General features: G+C 40.8%; 1 protein-coding gene across 4 annotated transcripts; it reads right to left on the reverse strand.

The window, feature by feature from the left end:
- Window positions 1–502: 502 nt before the first annotated feature.
- On the reverse strand, window positions 503–19820 carry slc16a4 (solute carrier family 16 member 4). Of its 4 annotated transcripts, none has more exons than XM_068598526.1 (11): window positions 19569–19820; window positions 19186–19255; window positions 16944–17081; window positions 12882–13014; window positions 12505–12637; window positions 12187–12330; window positions 11828–11989; window positions 11033–11680; window positions 6905–7116; window positions 5058–5151; window positions 503–2538 (listed from the first exon to the last, which is right to left on the reverse strand). In XM_068598526.1, the coding sequence occupies exons 4-11, from the start codon at window positions 12996–12998 to the stop codon at window positions 2330–2332; spliced, it is 1719 nt and encodes a 572-aa protein (XP_068454627.1). In that variant the 5' UTR covers window positions 12999–13014; window positions 16944–17081; window positions 19186–19255; window positions 19569–19820; the 3' UTR covers window positions 503–2329. The 4 variants fall into 4 exon arrangements, with proteins under 4 accessions (XP_068454627.1, XP_068454625.1, XP_068454626.1 ...); XM_068598524.1 differs by having other exon boundaries at window positions 16944–17859; XM_068598525.1 differs by having other exon boundaries at window positions 19186–19258.
- Between the last annotated feature and the right edge of the window lie 210 nt (window positions 19821–20030).

Raw genomic sequence — 20030 nt, forward strand, 5'->3', positions numbered from 1 at the left:
CTGTTTCCTACCAGTCCAGTTCAAATGGGCAACAACAGCAAGACATCTTTGTAACGCAATGAATCAGAGATTAACAGACATTCAAGGTTGACAAAATGACACAGAAAACCCTGCCATTCAGTGGAGCTCATCAGCAGTCCACCTGAATATCAATATATTTAGGAATCATACTTAAATCTTGACCAAACAGACTTCTTCTTTCAGGGGTTGGTATCTTTGCTACAGTTAAAATGATGTGCAAGTGAGCTGTCGATGATACATCTCTCTCTCTCTCTCTTTCTCTCTCTCTCTCTCTCTCTGTGCACTTGCATAGAACGGCAAACAGACAATGAGCCGGGACCGCTTTGTAATCTGCAGATGCTGGCAAGTAAAACACAATGTGGGTGTCAAGTTTTTAAATTGAGTCATTACTGAACCAGAAAAGGAGGGAGGCAGCTTCTAGTTTGTAGGATTTAAAACAAAGTCACTGCTGAGGTTAAAGAAAAGTGTACTCGCTTTAACGGTTTAAAATGTGTTAGAATGTGATTAAAGAAGTTGATGTGCGAGTTGAGGCCTGACATACTTTAAGCTGTTATTTGACTTGTAAGCATTGAGGAGTCGAGGTGAGTGAAAGTGTTCGAGAGGCAGCTGTGATTACGGTTCAACTCTGCCTGTAAATGCTTCATTCCCAGAAGTCAGTGTTAGCAGCACAATACACACACGTTGTAACTCCTGAAAAGAAGTTTTTAACATCAGCTGCAATTCCAGAAAAAACATGAGCGGTATGAAACAAGTGTAAACGGTACTAGATAAAGGTAAAAATGAGTATGAAAGGGCTAAAGGGGAAAATAAAATATTCTGTCCATTATAATGTATGATTATACATTAAACATCCAAACAGTGTCCTACATGAGCTTCAAATGTTGAAGTTTGAGTGTTTAAGTATGCTAAAGTAGCTCATACAAAAAAGCGGCTAGTATGTCAATAATAAAGATTGTAATATGAGAATATCTCTAAATGCTGTAGCACATGCCATATAATCTACTCCTGAGCCTACAATAATCGAGTTGGGGCAAGAGAATATAATACTGAAGCAGTTGCTGCTTTTTGGCTTAGAAGAGCAGGTTGCACATTGTGTCTGCAATTAGAGGGGAAATTTGCCACTTTTTATGTGGGTGTCCAGTCTGTGTTGGTAGTAAATGTAGTCGTTTGAAGCGATAAATCCCTCGTTGTGTGTTAAATTGACTCAAGCATTCTGAGTTTGCAGCTGCAAAATGTGTTGCGCTTCCTGCGTCCAGTGCCGTACAGTGACGTAGTTGGAGGTAAGGAATGCCTCAAATTGAAAGCCCGCATGCTCGATGCTGCTCAAAAACAGAACCTCCTTTTTCTTTTAACTTGTATTGCAAACTAGCTACTTTTCCAAAAAACGAGTGCAGTGGATGTTTTGGACGAGGAAACATTTAGCAGTAATTTAGCTGACTCAGATATCCGGCCCTATTTATACCAGCCAGAGTTTACAGCAGAAGAAATGCAAGAGGATATGGCCGGCAGGGACCCTCCGGGTGTCAGAAGCTCACGTGCAATGCATCCTGGTACATATAGGCACAGCCGGCACAGTTTACTCCTCCAATACAGGTGTCAGTGAGGAATGTATTGCCTCGATTGTCCTCCTTCACCTGATTGGACATCCGCATGAGTCGTTGCTCAGTATCTTAATGATCAGGCATTTAAAAGGACAGAGGAAATGTCATGCAGCATAATCACAACTCGGGCCAAAGTGCATACCAGTGAGTGCAGGGTTACAGACACAGGTAAACGCTTCCACAGAAATTGAGTGAGAAGTATTTCTTCATGGATAAGTGCTTCCATTAATGTCATCACAGAAACAATCGGAGGAGGAGTTCTGATAACAGGCTCTCAAGCTCAACTGCTTCGCTAAGTTTCCAGCAATATTATTTGCAATGAAAAGATGCTGTAAAGTGAATGCATGGGGAAACAGATTCAGATTAGAAGTAGTATTACAATATGCTGGATGGTGTATGGTTCGGTTTGGATGCCTGTACCTCTCATAGGAACAATAATAGGGAGTAAAAATATTATAATAACAGAACACTAAAAATTTTGGCTCTTTAAAGGTTCAACATGATCATCTATTCGCCATCGCCCCGACTACTGCATGTTCTTAAGACATGTTGCTGTGATCTCCTCGGGCAAATGAGTCGCTCCTGCTGAAATTAAGGGTCACTCGGGTCCCAACTTTAAGCTGGAGTCCAAGGTCCAAGGTATGCGGGCCCATGGCAAGTTGTGAGCATGCTGGTTCAAGATTGAAGGCCTTCCCTGGGTTTCATTCCTACACAGCGCCGTTCTGGAGGCGGTCAGGGGTGAAGCAGCCGTTGGTCTTACAGCTGCTTTCTGCTGTTGAGGTCCGGGTCACTTTGCTCCTGGCCTTCCAGCGCTGAGCCAGCGGCTCTAGGAACAGAGAGACAGAGGAAAGCAGATAGCAGAGCCCAGCCAGGTAGAAAGAGCAGTCGTACGTCTGAGTGTAGTCGTACAGGAAACCTGCAAAACACCAAAAATAGGGACACTTTCAGAGTCTATTTGTTGAGTAGTACGCGGCACGGGTCATTCATAGCAACATAACTTCATTAATATGTCATGTGGATACAAGCTGGGGAAGCCTGTCGATGTGGGGATTTCATACATATCTTATTTTTTCAAGATATTTAAAACTTGAAATGAATGTTTATTTACAGGCACACATGTACTTTCAATGGGAAAAGCACAATAATGAGTTAGGATCAAATCACTTCACATTTGTGTGCACATGTTACACACTCTGTTTAAACTTAATTTAATTCCCTAAATACACACTGCGTAGTTATTTGTATTCTATTGTGTATATGTATTTTATGTCAATATCAACATATAAGTAAGTACATGTCTCTGTTATTACAACATACATCCATACCTTAAGAATATACCAAAGACCAAACCCACGTTATTACATTCACTTTATTCAAAGCTTTTTTGTCACAGTTGAGAAGGACATAACTTTGGTCCTTACAAATAATTGTGACCTGCTAAGAAGGGGCACACCATACCTGTACGTGAACATGTTCATGTACAGGTATGTGTCAGACATATCTGTACATGAACATGTTCACGCACAGGTATGTTTGACACATACCTTGAGTTTTGAGACTTATGCTCTAATGACATTTCAAGCAATTATTAATAACTATTTGTACATTTCTATAGGAGCATGTGTCATTTTCCTAGTATGCAAGTCATATTTGCAACTGGGTTTGTGCTGATACAATACATGTTTGGTAAGTACAGTTTAGATGGTGCTAAAAAAGACAGAATTAATGCTTAGAAAGTCAGAAAAAATTAACCAAAGTGAAACTCCACTCTAGAACGTCAACATAACAACTTCAACCACTTTAAAAGAAGCGACGTGTTATGTGGCAAAAGTGGCAAAAAAGTGATCGTATATTCATTTATAAAAATGACTTGGTAGAGTATGTATAAAAAAATATTCCCATTAAAATGTTATACTTTGTAATATAATAGAATTGCTACAGTATGGTTAATCAAAACATGTGTATAGTATGATAAACCATAAAAATGTAATTAAAAAAGATCCATAGTACCAAAACGTACAGACATTGGTAAATTGAGGACACGTGTGTGTGTGTGTTAAATGTTAAACAATTAATTGTAGGTTGTATTTCTTTCCATAATGGATATTTAACATTTTTAAAGTGTACCCTTCATGTTCATAATTTGACACAGTTTTACACTCTTCATAGGTTTACCTCTATACCTACAGAATAACATTTCCAGCGTGCTTGACTTGGGTGTAAACTATACTGCAGGTGACTTACTGTCGCTTGTTTGTTTTCTTTACATGAGACACATTGACCTTTCACTTCAATTGTCACCGGATCAGAAAAAAAGCAGGTAGAACCACAATCCTGGCAGGTCAGTTGGAAATTCAGAACAACTGGATACGACAACAAAGTTGTCACAAGGAGGATACATAGCAAACTATGCATCCTCCTTTGTTTCCTACTTGAACAACAGGGATGCTAAACAGAGCCACATGCTATTTCCATACAACCCTAAAGGGGGTCATTAGTCACATTTCAACACCGAAATCCATATGCTCCTTTGAAAGGACTGCCCAACTCAGTTTACAGGGTCCATGTCAAAAAGTTCAAGGGAACCCCCGGTTTAACTGGAGTTACCTCAGGGCACGAAGAGTTAAAAGGAGAGCGGGTGAATATGTTGCGCAAGCTCTAACCAAACTCCAGCATTCTATGCATTGGCGATAATAACTGATTTTATTCATGCTCTCATGTGTTATGCAGAACATTTTCTGTTTTCTTTTGGCTGACCCAAAGAAGGTGTAGTTCATGAATCCACCCCAACTTGTTGTCATAGAAAAACACTGTAATAAAAACTAAAGGCAGATCAGAAACGGCTTTCTAAGACAAACAAAGACAGTCTGCCACTAGTTAAACAGAGTGACTTAAACCCTGCCATAAACACAACACTGTTATTCTACTTGACTCACTTTTAGGCAAGATGACATTTGACCCAGTAACCATGTATGCATTTTTGTCAAAGCAGCCCCAAAGTCCCAGCCTGCATTGAGAGCTGCACTAACGAGAGGCTGTTTTTCTCCTGCGTGTTTCAGTTTTCACTCTCCTTTATGACTGCGCACACACAAACACACACGCACACGCACACGCACATGCACGCACATGCACACACACTTAGAGGCACTGTAGGGAATTTAGGGCCCCATGAAAATATGTGCATCTCCACCCTCCAAAAAATATAAGTTCGCAAGAAAGACTTTTCCACGAACGCAATCAGAGTCTGAAACTCTTGTGGACAGAAGAAAAAAAACACACACGACCTCACCTTGTCCCTCTGAGTAACAGATCACTTCAGGACAGTAAGGTCATGGCTACATATGCGCTGCATATGTACAGGGTTGTTATTGTGTGCATGTAGAAAAGTGGGTAAGCACATGTCTGGATAGGTTTTCCATGACGTGATCCACTCACCTGCCAAAGGAGGTCCTGTCAGGCAACCCAGGCCGACAAAGAACATGGAGAAGCCCATGGAGTTGTTGAGTTTCTCTGATCCCACGAGATCAACCTGCAGAGCAGAACAACAAATTATACCTGAAGCTATTGTTGGGTCATCTCCTTTCCTGATAGCTTTTTCAAATTAAAAGACAATTGTTTTGCACATATTTTAACACAATGCAAATCACAAATCCTCCATATTACTATCATATTTTCAAAAACATACAATCTTAAATGGATGAATGTTTTGAGCGTCCTGTTACAACTATTCAACGTGATGATGACCTGTCAAAAATGTTGAAAATATCTGCAAATTCATAATGCATGATAAGGGTGAAACAAATACTCGAGGATCAACACTAAATAGTATGTAAGTGTAGGAGTCAATGTTTGACTAGGTCGTCTAAAATATGAATGAAGTCATAGCATTTGGAAGCTTCTCGTTCTGGCACAAGGGACGACAGCAGCTTGAAGATGAAGCAGCGATCCAACCAGACGCGTTAATTCATACGAGAGTCGCAGCAGGTCCAGGCCTGTGCACCGAATGTTGTGCGTGGAGTGATCTTTTTGTTCACGTTTTAATTCATTTAATTGCGTATTTGCGTCAACAAAATATCTGTGAAAGGTCATCTGTGATCACATCCCATTAAGACTTGCCGAGTCAAACAAGGTGAGGTGCCAGCATGTTTCAGGAGATGTCAACACCTGACCGACCTTACTGAGTAAAACTTCACGTGTAAAATCAGTTACAGGCAGGCAGAGAGGACTGGTAGACTGATTCTTCCCTTGATATTCAGAAAAATAAATCAAAACTGATCACACAACATTTAGACCCAGAGGCATGCCCTTCCCTTTGACTATCGGCAAGTGGTCTTTCTTGGTCTGCACATTAATATCATGGTGAGACTGACGCTGGCGGGATTCTGTGATTTTGGTAGAGCACGCTGTGGCACTTCTTATTGAATTGCCTTCACGGACCTATACTGATTTTCTGAGGCCCTGTTTTTATTATAAATGTGCATGAATAATAATACATGTAAATTTAAACTATTTTTACGAAAAATTGTCCTTAGTCTTTTGAGTTTAGTTGCGTAAAATCTCTACATCTCACCCTAACCCTCTATACCATGCTGACGTTAGCATAGCTCAAGGCACCACAGAGACTAAGAACAGCTTCATAGAGGAAATGCGCTTTGCCCGCCTGTCTGGTATTTCAGTGCCAGTGAGTGTGCGGTGCTCAGGTGACAGGAGAGCCGCAGATAGGCCAGTTGTTGGTATTTTGGTGGAACGTGTCTTAGACGTCATGCTAAGAATACACGCCTCAGAAACACGTCTCATTCTGCCGCAATGTCAATCTCCTGCCAATTGGTTCATATTTTGTACGAACACAACACGGTGTAAAATGTGCAGTAACAACACAGTACCACTAAAATGTAAATTCACAATTCAATGCCTCTTCAAGCCTCTTTCCATTTGTTGAACCATTATCGTTGTGCATTTCTGTGACTGGCTCAGCTGTTTGAGAGCGAGGCGACCAGTCAGGTGACTGGCTGAGAGTGTATTTATGAATCTTCCCACACCTTCTGATCTACATCAACGCCCACCTAATTCATGCACCAAAAACTGCCGTTTTGCACCCATCATCAGACTTGGCCTTTAAAACTGAGCCCTCACTCTTGATTATTCATTCCCCATCCATCCCTAATCTGTAACCCTGTAGTACAATTATTCCAAGTGAGTCACGTATAAAAAAAATGACAGGACCTGTAAAGTAAAGAGTACAAAAGCATAGCATGCATGTTCAAATAGGATGGTCTCCTTACTAGAACGGGCAGGAGCAGAGCCATGTATCCTCCACAGAAGATGGCAAAGAAGATAGCGTAAAACATCAGCAGGATGTAGGAGGTTGCCAGTGGGGAGAGCAGGTTGACTAGGCCGCACAGGATCAGGTAGGCCTTGTGGTAGTGGTATTTATGGAAGAGGTTCCTGTCTGTCACCCAGCCCGAGGCCAGCTGGGCGATGGTCTCTGTGATACCTGCAACGAAAGCAGACAGTTGAAAGTGAAAGTGTCAGATGAAGAGGAGTCTTGGGGATGAGAGCAAAAGGGGAAGAATAAGTGAAAAAGAGTCGTCAGTATGAACGTCAGTTTACTGTTAGTACCTTAGGATTTAATTAAAAATGTGTACTTTCTGAAAAGCATCATTGATACAAAGTTAACTATACTGGTTCAATAAAGTATGATATTCCTCACTGTTTCTTTAAGGAAGGAGTGAAGAGAGGCAGACGAGGGAATGCATCAAATGAAATATTCAGGTATAAGCTGCTCTTTGGTAATAGAGTTTTTGATGGAATCCAAAAAACAGAGCGTCCCTGCTCTCTTCCCAAATGTCCCTAATAATCAGGACGCTTCACATTTAGAAAACAGATGCACTCTACAGTCACAGACGTCCAGGTATCAGAGTAATAAAGCAAACTGATTATTTTTCACTTGGAATATTCTACAACCGAGACACAAATGTTCATAGACTATATTTAAAGTTAGATTCATAAAGGAGTCACTTCACCCAATTGTTTAAAACAACAACAACCCTAATTGGTATCCTTCCAACTGTTTGATGCATTGCCATATATTGTGTAAAGACATTTATGGTTCCCAGTGAATGAATCCTGATAACTTTGTTGCGCTAAGGTACTAAGGCAAAAAGTTACATGCAGGGACTTGTGAAAGTGGGGCAGACACAACGTATGAGGGAAGAATGGCGCTCTGCAGCTCATCTACACGGCTTTGCATTAATACCAGATATGACATTGAGACAAAGTCCCAGTTGTTCTGGTCCTCTGAAACAAGAATGTTTCCACAAACTGTGGGTGGCAACCCATCCATTTGTTAACATCTGTATTACACTTGCAACACCAAGGCAAACTACTCATTATGCACTCCGTCCCATCTGATTGATTGTTTGCTCCGGTCGGGTATGATGACTGGGCAGATATGTGCCGTTCTCTGCTGAGGTCAACTGGAACGCGATAGGCAGTGCGGAAACTGCAGCGGTATATTGACCGCCGCAGGAATAGCTACAAGCAGGCAGCGCTGAGCTATTGATCAAATAAAACAAACTGATTCTATGCAGATCACAGTTACCCATCCCTTGCTCAGCCTCTGCACCACAACTGCACAGTCTGCAGCCACTAACACCCGGTTTGAAACGGATGAACGTCCTGCTGAATATGGATGAGTTTGCACCCAGTCTGTGTAAACAAGTAAAGTATGCAGATGTATCTAAATTGGGAATGACGGTCAAATTCATCTGCATGAATCAACAAGTGGATGTAATTAACGATGGTCAGGTACATCGTCACTCTTCAAGGCTTTGACTGAAGTTCACATGAATAAAAAACAAAATGCCTCGTCAGTGAACACTCACTTTCCTTACATAACTGACTCTAGAGCATTTCTCTCCTCCGAGGTTGAAAAGATGACATGAGGCAGCTGTGCTGTGTTTATGTGTCCTCCTCTAGTGACCCAAGACAGTGTCCCGGGGTGTCCCTGCTTGCACACAGACAAGTTGTCAGTTTGCTTGTGTGTTTTAGCCTCAGTAGGTTGTTTCAAGCCTGCAGCTGTTCTTGTTCAAACTCAGTATACTGCAGTTTAAATGTGGCCTCTCTAAGTAGCAAGCCAACTGCATCAGGGACATTATTAGTTCTCCCCGTAGAGCTGACAGGTATAGAAGGTGTATACTCTATGCATGCTTTTGGACACTTTAACGGGAGGTTGCAAGGCATGGAGAGGGGCCATTCGCTTTGCTTCAAGGAGGGATATTTTGTCACTAGATTAAAGCAAAGTGGTTATAAAAGACATGTTGGGTTTCTCAGCTTCTCCAAGGTGGAAGTTGGCTTGTCTTGCCTCCTCTTTTGTACGTATTCATCCTCTGCAGAGTATAAGCCACTTTAAGACGGGACTCAAACTAAATTGGGAGCCCCTTGTCCCACTGCCAACAACTTTACTCAGTTAGGTGTCGCTTAGCAACTCCAGTTAGCGCCGGTGTTGGTGGCGGAGGGTTGACGAACAAACTGACCCGGACGACAGTGGCCTCCCTCCCTCAGCTGAGTCAATGGGCTTCTATGACAAGCACTAGTTCGGGGAAAGAGGGACAGCGGGACAGTGGGAGGGTGGCTTTGTGGCGTGGGTGGCACCCCGTCTCTCTCTTTCTCTCTCTCTTTTTCTCTCTCTCTCTCTTTCTCTCTCTGTCTCTCTCTTTCAGTACACATGACCAGAGAATGTGACTGAACAAACGTGTCCGAATCAAAAGAATCGGTCAGTCTTGCTGCTCGCTGGCACTGATCACTGGCATGAAGCTCAGAAGTGACCCCATAGAATTCAATGTCCTTTGGTTTGAGTGAATCCCGTCTAATTTTCTCCAGCAGTGTTACTTGGCACCCGTCTAAGTTTTTGACTGAATCCTCCAGCAGTGGTTGTATCCAGCTGCACCAATGCTGACAAAAGAAACACTGCTTATTCACCGGCTCATCTGCGTCCCATAAATTTAAATTGCTCAGTTTTTAGGGAAACTGCCCTATAGGCCATTTGAACCATCTCCCAAAAAGCTGAGGCATTGATACATAATTCAAACAATTCAATTCAACCCTAAAGAGATGTATGCACTTTTTGTATTACTGTGAAAAATAGCATCATCTTCCTTTGTTACATCATAAAGGAATTCATGTGACAATTTAACAAGAATTATTTAAACTAAAAAACACCTTTCATCAAAAGTAATACTATCCTTCAGCTCACAATAAAGGTAATAAAAAGCCACAAAAATTATACAACAATTATTTAAATTTTTGTATAATATGTTTGAGGACTGATTACCAATGGACAGATTACAAAACAGAAGCAAGTAACCCATAAACGCATGTCCCCGTCTGGAGTATTTCAATTATTCACAAAGTCTGACGAAGCAATCTTCAAAAATTACACGCACATGTGGACGGTGGTCAAAATGTTAATGCTGCTTTCTGTAAATAATGGAGTGGCCTCATCAATGGCATACTGCTAAACCCACCCACCCTGGCCAGTGGACCAAAGTTCAGCTTTTATGTAAGCACATTCATTACATAAGACTGCAGAGTCTGAGCAGCTCACAAATAATTAATGCCTAAATGTTGACTGAGGCCTTTTTTTGCATCGCTTCTTATACCCAGTCTTTAAGAAACCTGGATCTTCCATTTCAAAGTCACTGTGAAATCTGCTGGAAGCCACATTCAAAGACAAACAACAGCAATACAGTATCTATTCAAGCAGGAGTCTGTAAGATTTACAAAGAGCGTCCATATTTCAGACACAGTCGATGCAGACTGGTGTCTAATCTAAAAGAGGAACATTCCTGCATCACCTTTTGTGATGAGAATAGTTTAATTGGTAAAACTGTTAAATTAAAAACAATTAATGTGCATCTTAATAGCAATGTATGACAATACTTCTATACATAAGAGGTGAAGTTGTGCTTGATCGCAAACTCAATTTCTAGGAACCATTGTCATAATGTAATTGTCAAAATAATAATAATTAAGATGACTATAGAGTTTCATCTAATGACGAGATCATGTGCAAAACCGTCAAAAATAGTTCTATGATTTGGGAAATCTGCTTGGTTCCACGAGCCGAAATGTGTTTACTGAAGATTTGACATTGATGGGATCCATCGTTTAAATTAGTGAGGTTAAGAGGTTTGCCGTTGGAAGATTTTGTTACCTTTGGACTGAGCCGAGCTAGCTGTTTTTACCTGTTTTTATGCTAAGCTATGCTAGCTGGCTGCAGCTATATTTACTATGCAGACATGTGAGAGGTATCAATTTTCCTGTAAGCTCTATTTTCAGGATCGTCAAACTGTTCCTTAGAGTTGGATCATAAAAACAGAGTCAAACATGTTAACCAATGGGTGCCTCACCTGCCACAGAGATGATGAAGGAAGCGTCCATGGCATCGATGCCCAGGGTTCTGGCTCGAGCGGTCAGGTGGAAATAGGGGATGAAGTAGGCCAGCTGGCTGAAAACCAAGGACCAAGTGTAGATACAAAAGAACGGGTCCTTTAGCAAGGAAAAATCCAGTATTTTGGTTTTTATGATGGCCACCTCACTCGGAGTGCTGGCATGCGAGGGCAATCCAACAATGGCGGACCCATTCATGCTGCCATTGAGCTCCGATGAGCTGTCTGGAGTTTTGGGTTTACAATGACCCAAGTCCTGGTGGGGCTTGTAGCCATTCACACCATTGAGGACCAGTCTGGTCAGTTCAGGGTTCACTGACTGGTCCTGGGATCTCTGAGTACATTGGCCCTCCAGGTTCTCAGTGTCTCCTTGAGGAGGAGGGGATGACAATGAGTCTGCTTTGGAGATGCCGTTTGATAAGTGAGAGGAGCCATTCAAGCAGCTCTTAGTGTATTCCTTCTCTGAAGAGCTTTTAATGGAAATAGCAGGGCTCTTTTGAATAGGAGAAGAGGTAGGGTTTGAAACAAAAGGCTTCAAATAGATTGGTCGCAGGAGCATCCCAGTGGCCACCAGATTCAGCATGAGACCGCCAAGAATCAGCATTGCACCTGTAGGGGACAAAGAGACCTCAGGAACCAAATTTATCACCTTGTATATGCGGTATTTTTACTTACACAAAAAGGAAATACAGCAGACGAAATACTCACATACATTTTACAGAGTGCACTGGTCATTAACAGATTTGTCCTGCATACCTTGCCAAGCGTAGTGGTCCAGCAGCAACTGAGTGAACGGAGCAAGGGCAAAGGTCAAACCCATCCCAGAGCGCCCGATCGCATACGCCGTCGCTAACCTCTTTCGGAAGTACAACGCAGTTACGACTGAGAAGGATTGGTAAAGTAGTGCAAAACCCATTCCTAAGAAGAACAGTGAAGGTTATCACTATGAGACGCTGTGTCTTCAACAGGAATGGAGGCAGGCAAGAGAAAACATGAATCTCAACAGGAAGAGTTGTCCTCATGCAGAGGACACATTGATTTGTTTTTGTGTTTTCAGTCATCAGCAGATTTATGACTCGTTGAGACATTTTGGCATACCACAGATTTCTACTTACCAACTATCACTCCCATGCTAATGTAGAGGAACACCACATTGGTGGCGAAAATACTTATGATGAAGCCTCCACTAACCAGCACCGCCCCAGCGATGGAGGTGACTCTGGTCCCGAGCTTAGCACAGGCCACAGAGGCAAGGGGTGCTGGAGAAGATGCACCAAGACATGTAATTATTATATAGCCTTCTGCTGCCTATGTGTAAATATGTAGAGGAAATGTAGCTTCAAACAGTAAAATATAATGCATCGTCTTTATAAACTGTTTTAAAACTCAACGCAGGGTAAGGCAGACGGATTTGGCTTCGTTCTGATATTAACCTCCAGACAGACGCAGACTGGACATGATGGAACCGATCCAGCTGATGCTTTCTGATGAGCCTCCAAACTCATCTTGAAATGCCACAAAGAAGATGCCGAAACTCTTTAGTGTTCCCATCACTAAGACGTTTACCTGCAGGGGTGCACATACAAACACAGACAAGCAAACAAAGGTAGGGAGATGAGATTACTAAATGCAAACAAAGAGTGCAAGTGAGGTAACGACATACCGGACAGGCTGGAAAACGACATTATTGCCACACAATATACCTGGATTTGAGTACAGTGTTCGGGAAAAGCTTGTTGCTTGACAGTGTTGGGCTAAATATTCACATGTTTAAGATATGAAAGATCCTTAACAACTTAAGTGGATATACCAGGAAGCAATGCAGCACCACCATCCAGCCCCAACCTCCATCTGGAGGATCCTCATACTTGATCTCTTTTTCCTTTTCCTTCTTAGAGGCCATGGCATCCTTCCTGAACAGGTTCATGGCTGCCTAGGTTTCACTAGAAGAGAACAAAGTAAATGAAACATCAACAACTTCACAATGTGTTCGGCTTCGTAATCAGAAGCATTCAACACATCACCGGCCAAACATATTCTAGCATAACAGAATCTTTCTTTAAAAAGCTTGATTGTTTTCTAGGTTTGATGTTGATTTGTCTTCAGTAAAGTACTTTTACTTCAATCAACTTTACAGAAAATGGTTGACCAAAATGTTCGATAAAGGGCTACGTGAAACAAGTCAGTTACAGAGGAACTAAACATGGTTAATTTTCCACCACTTTCACTCCTATTACAGTTACTGTACTGGACTCAATATCTTAGTGGTGTTTAAAGCAAGTGTGAATATCTAATCATGCGCATCTTGAAGATTCTTGTCAGCACGTAACCGAACGGCCTGTTTCTAGTTTTGATTTATGAACAACGAACCCGAGAACTAAATTTGGGATTTATGTAATGACTTGTCCTTGTCCTTGTCCTTCCAGAAGTCCCCTGGCAGAGGGGGTGAAACGGGGGGACAATGGACTGTGATGCTGTGCTAAAAGCCAGCTGCAGTTTGTCTTTGCACCCCATCAGTTAATGTGTGACATTGTTCGACTTTGAGCCTTTCTTAGAACTTGTTTCCAAATGCAAAAATTAATCCGTAACAGATGAAGAAAATAAATGGGGGGGATATAAAAAGGAATAAAGAATATATAAATAAGTTATACAACTTGGAATAAAAATAGAACTACATTAAATAAAAAATAATTAAATAAATATATGAAGACAAATAAGGAAATTTAGAATTATTTTCACATTTATTTCTTCATTTATGTCTATATATTTTTGGGAATATATCTATTGTTTTCAAATAGATTACAAAATGTTTCTTTATATTTTTTAATCTATTTTTGTATTGTTATTTACTCATTTCTATCCTTTTATTTGTCTTGATTCTTTTCCCTACTGCTTTTGCTATTCCTTGAAGAGCAAAACTGCATAATGCAACCCAAAAGGGCCAAGTAAAGTCAACAGATTGTTTCCAGACATTGTTAGGATATGCATTATTAGTATTTTGCTGCATCATAAATCAATTGGATTGAAGTACGCCAGATCCAATACTGGACATACAGTCTTAATGAAACCTGAAGAAATTAAGGTGTGACATGACTACCAAGGCTCAAATGCTGGAAAGTAAAGAAGCTGAACCAAGTAGAAGGAGAAGGCGTAGTAAACCTGTGTTTATCACCAGTCCTTTGTAGACTGCATCTCTAACTCAGTCTGACTAAGACATGTATAAGAAGCCACATTAGGCAGAGAGCACAGAGCGGATTAAAAGGGGAATGAATTGGGCCAGTGTACTTGCGAGCAAAGTATTTCTCCCCCATGTGCTGTTCACAGGTTTTCCTCACAATGTGCTTGAGTGCATGTCTGTGAATGTGCCGGGGGTCTGAGGGTTGGAGCGATGGGGGAATGGAGATCAGAGCTTTGTAGTGCGGTATTACAGTTTTTCTCAGTTGCCTTGATACATTTCTCGAATCATCTTTAACATTTGCAAAAAAGTGCATCTCTTGAAATAGTTTGTACAAACAGCACCACAAAATGGATTCCTTGTCTGTAAATTGCTCCAAGTCCTTAGTTTATCTTTCAAAAGTAAATATGAAGTCATTCTTTCCAAACAAGATAGTCAAAATGCTTATCCATGTTGTCAATACCACAGCAGGCTCTGTACGTTCATTCTGATGTAAACCCTGGCTACGGTTTTGATGATTGAAATTGCACAAGGCTTCAGTTTGTCATATTTCAATAGTGCAGAGTTATAAATTACTGTATGTGGGAGATCGATCGCAAGAGATTGTATAAGGTATCACATTTACACCTTTACCGTTTGTACTGTAACTTCTTGACAGTCCATGTCATTGTGATACAGAACAGAAAATAAAAGATTGTTTTCCAGCAGTGCATAGAACAAATGAAAAAATAATACATTATTAGAGATGTAACATCTCTCCTATTTCATAGAGAACTGGTTGATCTAATGCTTCACAAATTTTACTTCATTAGTGAAAGTCAAGATTGAATTGATCCATTCAGGATACATGCACACCAAAAAAATCAAATAGACATGTGTTTAAAACATGCTTGACAGATTATGATAACTGGTTCAACTATTTTGCATGTGATTAATAGATATGTTAGGGGGTAAGCCTATTGAACACAGAACCAGTATAACAGTTTTTGATCAGAAAATTGTACCTAATCATGCATGAATGTGCCACAGCATTTACAAATTGTTTAGAAGAATTAGAAGTAGCATTTATGAAGTGCACAAGTGGATTATTAGGAGGTTTTGAGAATTTCTATTATGATCTAAGAAATGTACCAAAGCCACTAAGAATAACAGCATGTTTTAATCCACCATGAGATTCTCTCTACAACTTTCTTCTTCTAGTCTAATATAATAGTTGAGTAAAGTTAATGGTGATTAACGTCCAAATGTCCTAAATCTTTACTTTTTTTTAATTTTTTTTTTTACATCTGTCCATAGATCACATATACAACATCTGAGCAACAGGCAATGACACTTACACATATCTTTTCATCAGAGTCAAAGTCATCCAAATGCATGGTTTGTATCCTTGAGCCCGAAGAAAATGTGTTGAGAACCTTTCCTTCTTCATGCCACGTGTTTTTAGTAACGCATCCAACATGTATCCATGTGTACAAGCTTTCTGGCGCTTACTTTGATTTGCTACTGCCAATTGTTAATCAGTGGAATAGTGTGAAAGCATTGGCAGGAACGAGTTGTAAATCACCTGTGCAGCATGTGGAGAACGGCTCCATGTCTCCACTAAAGGTGGAGCACAGGGAACCTTTCACTTAGAAACGACTTCAACAGAAGCGTTAAGGATTGTTAAACATTTTAGGGAAATGCGCTAATTTGCTTAAAAAAACACGCCATGCACTCTCTCATCTGTCCACAAAGAAGAATTACACACTAATGTGTTGGGTGTCATGATGGCTGAGCCTTCGGAGCGCTGACTAAATACAGCGACGTCCTGTTGGGTTCAGACTGCAGTGTTGCATGTTATAACCTCTCCCTCTATCGTTCTGCCTCTGGATTGGATAGGACTTACTTTAAAAAATACTTAAACACACAACAATTTGTTACACGAGTTAGGGTTAGACATATCTTGTTTACTAGTTTGTAGAATTGATGATTTTAATAGACTTAATAGAAAAATCCTTGCCTGAAGTTTTGTCCTAGTCTGAATGAAAAAAAGATTCTGTGCTGCAGCGTCTAAAGACAGAGACAGAGTCTCTACCACTGCTTATTAGAGAGCCAATTAGTCATAAATCCATCTCTATTTACTATACAATTCACAAAGTACACAACTTTCTGTTTAAGTATCCCACAATACAATATGCTGCATTAAGTAGACGCTAAAGTCAGAGCTGTGTGACATCACATCCGTCAGTGAAGATGCAAAATAATGATCACCCATAATTGTCCAAAATCTCAATATGTTACATGGGGAGAACTGTGTGATCCCTCAACCACCAACAGAAGTTACCAGAGCAATGGCTCTGGTAACTTCTGGTAAAAACACAACAACGAAACCCTCAAATATTGATAAAAACCTCTCCTAAATACGCGTGAAGCATGATTGAGTTTGAGCGTCAGGCTCATTTATTGGTCTGGAGTCCGGCTCTGTTACAACTCACTCTTCAGATACTCTGAATGATTAAGTTGCACAAGTCTATCCGGCAATAATACAATCAGAAAAATAACAAAAATACACACATACACATCGCTTCAGATCATTCCTACATACTCTGTCGTTACCAAGTAACCAAGTGAAACAAGGGAGGAACCCTCTATGGTTATTTGTTAACCCGAGCAGCGACAGCATCAGCAGCACACAATAAAACTGGTTAATTGAGTTACCTGTCAATGCGGTTTCGGTAGTATGGCTGGAGCCTCTGGAGGTGGAGAATAAACGCAGGAGTCTTATTCTCCGAATCTCATTCTCAGGTTGGTCGAAGGGCACTTGTAACTATGACTGCATCAAGATTAGTTTTATGCCTGCAACAAGGACCATGATAAGATTTAGCGTGAGGTAAAAAAGATGAAAATGAATGCCGGCGGGGAAGTATCCCTCATATCTCTGAAACCTGAAAACAGAGACATACCTCGCATTATTTACACAACAATGTAGATCAAATGTGGTGCCTATCCACCTTGTTGATAAACTATTTCCCAGTATAACTCAAAACTCATGTTCTGGGAACTACACGTGTCAGTACAAAATTAAGTGGCTGTCTAACGTTTTGAAACATGTCAGACTGAAATGACGGACCTGTTGGCCCTGACACTGACAATTACCCACAATTTGAGTGTTCTAACTTATTATTTCACAAATGATCAACATGTTAAAATGTCATGTGTAATGAAATGTTATTATGAGACGTATTTACAAGTGAATCATTGCACAAAACTGTAAAGATGTTTGTCCACACATGCAAACTTGAAATAATGTGGCCCAAGAACTGACGCAGCAAAAGCACTGCAGGCGGCAGTCTGACTCAAAAGATGTGAGAAATACAAAGAATGTTGCAACACACAATTTAAATTGCTAACAAGATGTACAGTAATGAAGAAAAGCCATTAGAAAAGCAAAATTGGGAATCAGGCAGGTAATTTGGCACCGTCGTCAACCAGTCAGCTGTGTCTTCTACAGATGGATGCAGTGGCAGTATGGATCTGTGAGGGGACACCTTGACAATCTAATCAATTGTGTGGTGGGAGGAATTTGATGTGATCACAGTAATCAGGCTCCTCTTGGTCTTTGGTTTGTTTTTATCTGGGAAAAGATACAAAGAGGAAACAAATAACATGATTTAAAGCTAAAGCATTGCTTTCCTGTGGCTTCACACACACACACACACACAGACCAAAACGGCATTTCAAAAATGATCTTAAATGTCTGTGTAGATGTGTTTTCAATAGCATGGAAGTAAAACTTTAAAGATGGAAATACAGTTAAACAGATGTCAGGCTGACCTCTGAGCTCTCGCAACACCAAAGAGGCATGCGTCAACACCTGCACAAAGTAGGAGAACCCTCCTCCCTCCTTTTCCACAGCTGTGTGTTAAGAAACCTGCCCAACTTCTTTTACAGTATTAATGGCTTACATCGTTGTTCTGTTGAGGCAACTCATAGGTTTATAGTTTAACAGAAAACATTTGCATGCAAGGCCATGGTCGCTGCATACAGACATTAATGGACAGCTCACTGAAACGTTCTTTCCTTTTTTGGGTTAAAATGATTTCCCTCCACTTTAAACCGAGAGCTGACACTTCAAATATTTGCAAAGACATGTCTTCTGGCGATTGACAGAAGTTGAAACGGCAGATATTTCCAAGATTACCCACAGATTCAGAGTGTGAAATGAGCTGTCTCCAAGAGCTTAGAGTGAAGACAAGACAATGAGCTTCTTTGGAAAGCAAGCACATTGTACAGGGAGGGTGGGGATGCTTACACATTTTACACAAACATTAATTTTCTGCATTGTGTAGAAAAGTGTAAAAAAAAAAGAGAAGGGAAATAGTGAGAATACAGCATATCTGGCATAACTGTAATAAAGGCAATATATTCAGTTCACACAAAGATTGCAGAGCAAAGCCTAATAAAAGGACAATTCTTCCTCTGCAGCATTATTGTCCTCAAATGCAGCCTCTAAAAGTTTAATCTTTATTCCTCCCTGAAGATTACTTTGTCAGCCAATACTCTTTTGCAAGAGTTTGCATTTCTGCATGGCTGTGCATTACAGTAAAGTGAGTAAAACTGGTTACTCAAAACCAAAGTTTAAACAAGTCACTGTGAAAATGTGTTTTAAATAACTTTCTTGATAATGTTATTTCCTTTACTTATTTTCCTGTCTGCCTAAGTATTTTATCAATCAAGATAAACCCCATTTCACAACCTGGAGCCTCCAACTATATGACTGCACTTTTACTCCTGCATTGAATTGTGAAGAAAAGCAGACGTCAGTCCTGAAGAATTGTGAGATTATATATATATATATATAAACGCAGGGTGTTTAGCTGAAAGCTTTTAGCTTAGTGCACGGAGGCGCACACAGACACACACCCCGTATAATCTAGGAGAGAAAACGAATAGGTCTTACCGTGTGTAGCTGTGAGCTGCTTGTTATCTTCACTTCACAGGCCTGTTGCATAGTGGCCCTCAACTCAACTCTGCTGGAGAGGCGAGAAAAGGCTCGTTCAAGCAGATGCGACATGTCAGGCACCTTTACACATTGACAGTAACTTACGTCACTGGACGTCTTGAGATTGAACTGACGTTTTTGTAAAAGTTGTGAAAAGTTTGGTAAATCAAATATAACTTTTGAGGCTCACAGAGGGTAACAGTTTGGATGAGAACTTGTGTTTGATCTCTCAGGGATGTTGGAGACAGAAATTACAATATAATGTGAATAAAAAAATGTTTTTGTTCTGTCAACTTGTATTTAAAACGATAGTTGGCTTATATATGCAAATACATCCATACCTGAAATCTCCTTTCGTCCTCGACGCGCTCCTGCTCCAATATTCAATTAGATCAATTTGACGCGTAATTTGGGGTTTTCTCGCTCCGGGTTTGTGCGTCCCAGAAGGATGTGCGCATCACCAGTGAGGGACTTTTTGGCAGAGAAAGATTGCTGCGGGACCTTTTTCTTCAAGGATGACCGTGCCATAACTTTGCCTCTATGAGCGAGTCTCTCTGAGTTGCATCTCACATCGCAGCCTCGACATTGCTGGCTCTGCTGAGGAGCCGCAGAAAGCAAAGCATTCACCGAGGAGAGCCACGTGACTGAGACGTAGCAGTGTACCTCATCTGAGAGAGAGAGAGAGAGAGAGAGAGAGAGAGAGAGAGAGAGAGAGAGAGAGAGAGAGAGAGAGAGAGAGAGAGAGAGAGAGAGAGACAGAGAGAGAGAGAGAGAGAGAGAGAGAGAGAGAGAGAGAGAGAGAG

The sequence above is a fragment of the Clinocottus analis genome, unplaced genomic scaffold (assembly GCF_023055335.1).
Source record: "Clinocottus analis isolate CAN_PGR_092001 unplaced genomic scaffold, fCliAna1.0.p SCAF_4, whole genome shotgun sequence".
Taxonomy (NCBI): Eukaryota; Metazoa; Chordata; class Actinopteri; order Perciformes; family Cottidae; genus Clinocottus; species Clinocottus analis.